This window comes from Mercenaria mercenaria, chromosome 4 (genome assembly GCF_021730395.1).
Source record: "Mercenaria mercenaria strain notata chromosome 4, MADL_Memer_1, whole genome shotgun sequence".
NCBI classification, from domain to species: domain Eukaryota; kingdom Metazoa; phylum Mollusca; class Bivalvia; order Venerida; family Veneridae; genus Mercenaria; species Mercenaria mercenaria.
Window position 1 is genome coordinate 50,780,805 of NC_069364.1, and position 9,262 is coordinate 50,790,066.

At 32.7% G+C, this 9,262-nt stretch overlaps 1 protein-coding gene across 1 annotated transcript; it reads left to right on the plus strand.

Moving 5' to 3' along the window:
* The first annotated feature begins 354 nt into the window (after nucleotides 1-354).
* Nucleotides 355-5,995, plus strand: LOC123553382 (uncharacterized). The gene is made up of 2 exons (XM_045343109.2): nucleotides 355-658; nucleotides 4,563-5,995. The coding sequence occupies exons 1-2, from the start codon at nucleotides 613-615 to the stop codon at nucleotides 5,024-5,026; spliced, it is 510 nt and encodes a 169-aa protein (XP_045199044.1). The 5' UTR covers nucleotides 355-612; the 3' UTR covers nucleotides 5,027-5,995.
* The last annotated feature ends 3,267 nt before the right edge of the window (nucleotides 5,996-9,262 follow it).

Here is a 9,262-nt window from a genome sequence, read left to right on the forward strand (position 1 = left end):
TTTTCCTCTGCCACTGTCAAATAAGAAAATTTGCAGGAATCTTCTTTCTGCAGATCTGCAGTTAAGGATGGCAAAACAGAATTTTAGCGGTATAAATAAGTTATGGCAAATTGAACGTTTGCCGTTCTCAAGTATATTCTCACCATGCTAATCCACTGCTGACTGTTACAGTTTGTTGGTGAATATGGGCGATATTAAATTTTACTCTTAAAGCTCATTTTGAAATTTACAATTTCATCTACAACTTTATCAAAACATTCGAAATTCAGGCTAACGATATCTGAATAAAGTCTACATTTTTTCATAGAAGAAATAGGTTTAAACCTTTAGAATAACTTGTTTATATAAACTTTAATTTCGTGTAAGTCATAATTAAAAATTCAACATTGTGGTTAAAGTGCTCAAATAATCTATGACAATCTTCATGTGATTTAAATAAAATAGAAATTGCAAATACTCACATGACTCATGTAGAATAAATCTGGGACTAAATTTTTGCACGATTTTTAAAGGACGTACCAGTCACTACCAGAGTCGCTTCAAATATATATATTTTGCTCTCTGTTAAAAAAGCGCATATTCTAGAAGGACGTGCTAGATATTTCTGCAAAAATGAAATTAGCAATACTATCCCTGGATGTTGTAATTTTATTATTAGGTATGTATAACTTACATTTTTTTTCTTCATTTCAGTATTCTTTAAGACGTAATTCTTATCTTTTTTAATATAACTATATATATTTTTCGTTTATTTTGATTATCTTTTTTATTTCGTTTTTGGTCAAATTCATACCTTCAGCGCTTTTTAAAAGTAATACTTGTTGGATGAGGCTTATAACTGCTCACACATTTACATTGCCTATATTTCAAACTAACAAAATGAAAAAAAAAAAAAATAAACCGAAAAAGCTTTTTTTTTTTTTTTTTTTTTTTTTTTTTTTTTTTGAGGCGGGGTGGGGGGAGGGGGGTTGGTTTGATTTGTTGTGCTCCATGCATATTTCTAGAATGAACTTGTCCATCTTTCAATTTGGACAGTACCATTAACTGTTAAAAGGGGTGCATACCAAAAAGATACTGACTGAATGGTGAACAGTGCAGATCTTGATCAGACTGCTGCAAGGATGTGTAGGCTGATCATGATCCACACTAGTCGCAAAGGCAAAATCAATCGTTTCCAGCATGATAAGGGTAAAAGAGTCGTGCGGCAGCCGCACTCTTGGTCAGTCTTGATATATATTTTTTCTAGTCCTTAGGAAAATTGGAACGCAACCAAACAAAACAGTGGCAGACTCAGTTTGATCGAGTCTGTTCATGAGAGGTGATGAAATGTACTGAATACTATTCATGCCCACTAGCAACTGAATATATAGTAAAACTGAATGCACTTCCTGGTCTAAAAGGTTGCATTTTTCACGTACGATTTTTCCTTTCTTGGCAATATCTCTTACTTATTTTTACAGCAGAAACGACCGCGATTATTAACAAAGCTGTCGGCAGTGCTCAACAATGCAGATATTATCATGTTAGTTCAAAGTTAATTTTGTATCATCGGAAGTTTTTTTCTCTCATAAATCATTTATCCCATAACGATGGGATGACAACGCACTTATTTTCATTTTGTTAGTTTGGAATAATTATTCCGAACGTTCCAAAATACTGTTAGAATGTTTGCAGAGTATCGTTAAATACTGTTAGAATGTGTGCAGAGTATCGTTAAATACTATTAGAATGTGTGCAGGGTATCGTAATGATTATCTACACGTACCTATGTGCATTTTTGTCGAAATGTTTATTAAGTCCTTTTCTACATATAAGGGTAATTCGATTTTACAGCACATGACTGTGGTTGTGTATGAAGTTCTCAAGGCACTGTCACTCGACTAAACCACTTTTTACCTTTCATCAAACTGACCAGTCCACTGGGTTAGTTGTTATCAATAATAGTAAGTGTTATAACTATAAATGGGTCAACAAATCATAAACTTTCTTTGAGTAATAAATTTTCTATCAGTCACTGTTTACTAAGTGTCGAACTTACAGATATCAAAAGTCCCGGTTAATAACTTTTTATATAAGACTCTACAGCATGTGGTCTAGATTAAGGACGAAGGAATTGTGTCCGGACTATAATATAAATGAGTCCCCTTTATTATTTACGTACAATTCGTTTTACTTGAACCTTACGTCATTTTTCAACAACAAAAAAAAAGAGAGAGAGAAATCTTTCATTTACGTACTGGTTAGTGAACTATTTGCTGTCGCTAGAGGATATTTGTTTGTTTCAGCGCAAGATAATATATTTCACGAGTGTTAGATATGGTGGTCATGAATGAGGGATGTTTTGATTTAATATGTTAATAAACACACTACACTTGTTTTGAATAAATTTACCCATCATTTTATTGTTTATTACCAGTGACAAATAATAATAATAATAATAATAATAATAACTTTATTCAAAATGCCAGTTTAACATATGCTCCACTAACATAATACATGTAATGTAAAAAAAACAACATCTTATAAGTACTTAACAAAGACAGTAAAGTGAAAGACATTAATCAAAATAAGTATTATGAACCAATTAATTCTTAGTGGCATAAACAGTTTATAGTACAATGAACAGACATTAAAATAAGATAAAATTATGTACAAGTGGTAAAAGAATAAATGTTATTTGTAAGCCGCACACCAAAACCCTAAAACTCTTATGTGTGAAGGGTACGGGAAAGCGTTAAGAAATAATATTGGTATTATGCCACACATGCAATAACAGAAATGGACCAGATATATTTCACTCTAATATTTAGACAATTCACTGAAAAAAACATGTAATAAACATTTTTTTGGAAATTAGGGGAACAGTCAAAGACTGAAAAACGGCTTTAGAACTATTGCCAAACACCTATCGGCTGGTGAAAACATTTTACAATATCGTCTGCGATACCGAGGTCAGAATGACGTCACTTCACATTTCTAGGGTGCAAAAGGATATATAATAATAATAATAATAATAGTAATGATAATAACAAGTATATTTATAGAAGGTAGCACATGAAGATATAGATCAGTACAAAGTACAAATAATACATATTAATTTTAAATGTGGCACTCTGAACAACAACAACAACCAAATACAATTTACACTATCACATAACCTAATTAATATCACATTCATTCTTGGACAAATACCCCTTAAAATAGATAAACTTAAACTTTTGTAGCGGGCTGAAGGGTGTTCGAATCCCGGTTCGTGCCTGACACCCCTGGTGTTAACTAGGGATGTGACTCACAAAAAAAGTCTACTGAAGATTTATAACATTATTTAAGATATGCCGAATATTTACAAAATAAAAAAATAAGAAATAAAACTACAATCAAGTAAATCATTCCAAAAAAAAAAAATAAATACAAATTGCCGAATTCCCTAATTTTATTTAGTAAACACAAGAAGCAATGACCTTAATTTAGAATACTGCCCTGACATTGTCCTTAAGTACACTAAGTAGTACTTTATGAAATAAGATTGCCGACATCATTGTGAATTCTATCAATTTAATTATATCTAATGTTACATATAATATATTATATTTAATGAAGTTAATTAATCATCAAATCTATGTCATGGTTTTCTAGACCAGGTACAAATAACATTCCAGTGTCACATGCAAAGGCCGAAATTTTAAATTACAGCAGCGGAATTACAAAAACTATAACGTTTTTATCAAATTAAACGAGGAGAGGGTTATGACCCCCACAGTAAAATACGAATTCTTTTTTTCATGAAGCAGTAATATATCAAGATATATAGACTGTAAACGTGATATACACATAAAAAGCAATTTCTTTAATTTGTCTACTTCATGTCGATTAAATTGATATTGTTAATCTTTTTTGAAAGTGAAGTTATCAAGTTACACAAAGGGAGCAAACAGCTTTTCTAAATACTACTGATATAGGCTATATACCAATAAAAGAAATTGTCCTTTGTTTCATATAAAATTCAGCTACTTCAGAACAATTTTGTTACAGTTTATAGATTTTCACTCCGATATCCATACATTTGCTTCAAGAAAACGAAAAGAAAAAGGGGTGTTGAATAGTATGCAGTGAAATGCAAGTCAACTGAAGTCAGGTACCCTCATATTGCCGCATTTCGGAAAGCGGTCCGCAAAATAAACACCCTACCTTCGTTTTCAAGTAAACAACTCAAAAACATGCGAATATTAGCATGAAAAGTGTCCTATTTTATGGAAAATTCATTCCACGAGTGAAATAATGCCCATTTGGCCCCCGATTTACGCGCAAATGGGCGAAAAATTGAAAAATTAGGATCTATTTATTAGGGACTTCTTTCGACACCACGGAAGCACATTTTTGACCGAATTACTGCATTATGACCTATATACATTTTATATATATTGCCAAAAATCCGTCATTTCTCATATCATAAAATTCACATAATTATATTTTCAATAAACTGTGAAAGGTTATAAAAAAAAACCAGAATTATACGTCTTTCTGATAAGTAAATGATATTCAAATGATCTTTATTTTTTCAGGTGCTTCCGAAGGCTATTCTAGTAAAAATAAAGGGGAGGAAACCCTTTCACTGGTACACCTTTTCCGGTCAAAACGTTTTGATTTCACTATGTTTGGATGCTCCGACTGCAGGCCAGTAATGGAGTGTCATTCAGACTCGTACTGTAAATATAAAAAAGGGAACCAGTATACATGCGAGTTCAGATGTTGCTCCTTCCGGTGCGTTAACCGCAACTCTGGAGGTCGCGCAATGTCCGCCCACCATTTTTATCAGAATGATGAAGAAGATGATGACGTCACTGAAAATGTCAGCGGTGAAAATCAACACAGTGAAAACTTCACGACAAATGAACCTGAGATAAGAGACACACTTAGTCATTCAGAGACAAGCTTTGCTTCAGCCACCTCATACATTTCAACAGAAGCAACACGGCAAATGCAAAATGTTGATGACGGAGATACTGAAGAGAACGAAGACGGATGAAGCTTTGTCTGACGATTTTATGGTGTTTTTTTTTCTGCTAAATGACACCTTATGTTTCACCACTGCTTGTCAGTGTGTTGCGTTAAAAAGGGTCTTTGGAATATTCTGCAGAGGAAGATAGACGGCTGTGCAAGTTTATGCAGTTTGAATTACAAAGAAAGAAAGTTTCTAAATATACTTGTTGTAGTAATTATAATACTTCTATTTAGTATATATCAATGGTAACACTATTATGGTTGACAAACACTGCCTTTATACTAATAATAACATTTCATTTGATCAATACTTTGGTACTGCCATGTTAACTTAAGGTAGTTCTGAACGTTTGATAAACCGGAGGTAATGGCACAAAGCCATTAATCCGAATAATATCTCCCGTATTTGGTGACGGAAATCATTTTATGAATGAATGTCAAACCAAAAGTACATTTTTAAAACGGAACATTACCAGCTTTTTTAATTAGATAAAAACGTTGACTTGTTAAATACTTCCAAATAACGCCTTAAAATCAGTTTGAAATGTGCGGATCTCTTTAACCATAGGTAAAATATCTTAAAAACAACCTGTAGATTTTATTTCACCATATAATACACCATCTTTTTATTAACGAGTATGAGAAGTTCTTTTTTGAAACCGACATTGTAGAAAAAAAATCTGGTTGTGAAAAATTTACCAAACTTGTAAGCTCACTCTACTTGCATTATGAAAACTTGTCTGAGGTAACCTGTCAGAGGTATAACCTTTTCAATTCAGACTAGCTAAAATCAAGCACACAACCCAGACTATCTTTTTTATTTGCCAAATTTCCTATGAATATTCTGATTTTTTTTTAAAAAAATAGGGTTCAGTCGAATTCTACATTGTATTTTTCTATGCGAACGCGCAGAACTCCCTTAATAGCAGGTGGAATGTTATTTCGAATAAAATGAGCTCCATAGTTGTGATATATATTATTATATTTGTTTAAGAAAAAACATGGCGTCATTGTTTATGCTTCCATCTTCCCTCTAGATCTGTTTGTTTTACAACTACAAATGTAGGGTTGTTACAATCAAGTTACTAGTGTTAGAAAACTCGGCTGAATTTTAGTAGTCACCGCTATACTTCGTTAGCCAGAATACCTTTTAATAGTGCATTATCAAAATTCGTTGGATATGCACACGCCCGCCACAAATTGGTATTACTAATATATGATGCATACAGAAAACTTTTAGCGTGTTTTCCCGATTTTAGTTATCCACTAGACGGTCTCACCCTTTGTTATATTCTGATATACCATTTATTTTACACGAACAATATTTTACAAACACCAAGAGAGTCATTCATGAGAGCCTGAATATGAAGCGGCCCTAAGCCGCAAACAAGCGGGACCATTTTGACCAACTTGATAGAAGTCATGCTGAGGTACTTCTGTTCTAGTTAATGAAGAAATGAGACAGACTTACTAGTATTTAAAGTAAAATTTTAACAATGGATGATGGTCGACTGAACGCCTTAACATCCACAAACACTAATGCTTATAAAACAAGAGCTGTCGGAGGACTGCAACGCTCGAATATTTAAACCCCTTGCCAACTGAATGAATATAAAAGCAAATTCTAACACATTAAAGATTTTCTTTTATATAAACAAAGAAGGATCTTACTGTGTATTGTCTTGTCGATTAGAACACTTTTTGCAAAATGACATACAATGCAATTCCGGTTTACTCCCTCGTATTTAAAGCCGCATTTAATTCCAGATTAGTAACCATTCTTGGTGTAATTCGAACGTGTTAAAAAGGAAACAGATTTTAGTTTTGCGTGTTTTGTTAGCAAATAAAACACGTCTTCGTGATTAGTTTACTTCGCATCTGAACTCAAAACCGTGTTTTATTTGCCAACAAAGCACGCAAAACTAAAATCTATTTCCCAAATAGAGTTATTGAAACTGTGCAGTGTAAGTCAGTTAATCACAGTGAATAAGTGTTAAGTTTCAATCCATTCCAACAAGCGGTTATGAGGTACAAACCTTCATACAAAAATTTAACCAAATTGGGACGCGGACGCAGACGCAGACGCCGACGAAGGATAAATCCAGTAGCTCTATCTATTCCTCGAATAGTCGAGCCAAAAAAGTAAATATGCAGTTTATAAAATGAGGAACGTTTATCTTCACAGAGATCATTAAAATGATTACGATAAATCACGCCGACATCATCGTTGAAATCACCGACATTATCATCATTATCGTGTGTGAATTAGTCACAGTTTTTATCAGGGATGTGTTTTTATCATAATTTATAGCTATTGTGTCGAGTGTGGACTTAAGTTTTCCCATGATTGAGGATATGCGAGCTGTACGTTACGGCCCGCCTGCTCCATGCACGCAGCGCAAAATATTTCGATTTAATAAATCGAGATGTCGAATTTTCTAGTTCCTTAGTGGAAATTTCGAATTGCTAAGTCAAAACTCCGTTTTGCTAAGTACCATACTGTACATAGACGACTATTAGATGTACAGGGGTCTATTTTACAAAACTTTTGAACATATTTCGTACGCAAAATGTACGAATTTGTTTCTCACGAATCTTTCGTAAGAAACGGTGAATGCCGTATTAAGAACGAATTCGTGACCATGCCACGTGATTTCAGTTTGCAAATCAGACTACTCGATAACGCATTATAGATAATTTATCAAAATGAACGATTTATGCATCACTGCCTGATTGGACGAGAGTGTCTATTTGTTTCACTCTACTGATTGTGCTACGCTGGGTGAAATTTATGCTAAATGACGCTGTTCACAGTTTTAAAGCTAAGTTTCGCTCAGTATATTTAGCAAGAATATTGATATATTAAAAAATAATAAGTAAGTTTAATATTCAATTCAATAGTTTATTTGGCAAAACATATACAATGTTCATCGCCAGTACTGTATGGCGGTGTTAAACAATTATAAAGAATATGAGAAAAGCATGAATATACATGTATAGACATACAAACATACAGGTGATAGGTATAAATTGTAATACAAGTACACAATTGCAATTTAACCTCTTAAAGCAAATGCTTGATAAATATATTTCGCTAACTTATTAACAATACCACTCTGGCAATTACTTAACAGAGTTTTAAACTTATTCAAATTAGGCCAATGACAATAATAGTTTGGTAGACAGGTATTTCGTAAATCTCTATAAAATGGACACACTAACAAAAAGTGATATTCATTCTCAATTGTATTCATGTTACACCTTGTACATAATCTAAGATTTCTGTCTATATTTCTATGCCTTCCTTCTTCTATAAGTAAATTGTGAGCTGAACATCTGAATCTAGACAATCCATTTCTGTAATTATCGTTCTTAACACATGACAAATACTTTTCAACTTGGAAATCGGTTTTAAACATACAATATGTTACAAGTTTAGGTAGGTTTCTAAGATCTGAGAACCACTGCTGTAAGAACTGGTCATATAAACACCTTATAACATTTTGTATTTGCGTATTTGACACTGATACATTATTCCATAAATATGAAAATCCTGTGTCATCTAGTAGCTTTTTTACATCTTTAGACCACTTGTTTGTATAATTACCATTTTCATCACGTAAATTAAATAATTTATACATAACTGAGTCTGTATTTTTTATGACTTTAAACCAGTATTTTACAATTCTAACTTTTCGAATAACACTCATTGGAACTCGTCCAAATTCACCATATATCGTAGCATTAGTTGTTTGTTGTCTTACTTGTAAAGTTTGTTTAAGAAATTTCATATGTAACCTTTCAATATCCGGGGCTTTATGAAAGCCCCAAACTTCACATCCATAATTTACAATCGAAGCTATCATCGAATCAAAAAACTTAACTTTCTCAGATACATCGAAAGAAACAACATCAAACAATGAGTTAAGAGAAAATAAAGCTTTCATTGCCTGTTGAGATAAGGATTTCTGAGCCTGATAATAACAACCATTAGAAGACAAAGTTACTCCAAGATATGTAAAATTTGTTACAATATTCAGTTTATGGTTATTAAAAAATAGTTCAATGTTTTCAGGTCTATTACCTTTTTTAAATACCATTACAACAGTTTTATCTATATTAACACTTATTCCCCAATTATAACAGTATGCATTTAAGTTATTTAAGGCGCGTTGAATGCCTTCCTTAGAATACGACATTAAAACAGTGTCATCAGCAAACAGTAGTAAAAACAATCTAAGTTCATCAATAAAAACAGGGT

Excerpts from the sequence above, each read along its gene's own strand:
- LOC123553382 (XM_045343109.2), top strand. The coding sequence starts at position 613 with ATGAAATTAGCAATACTATCCCTGGATGTTGTAATTTTATTATTAG. Across the intron at positions 659-4,562 it reads TGTTGTAATTTTATTATTAG|GTGCTTCCGAAGGCTATTCT; the intron begins GTATGTATAACT and ends TTATTTTTTCAG.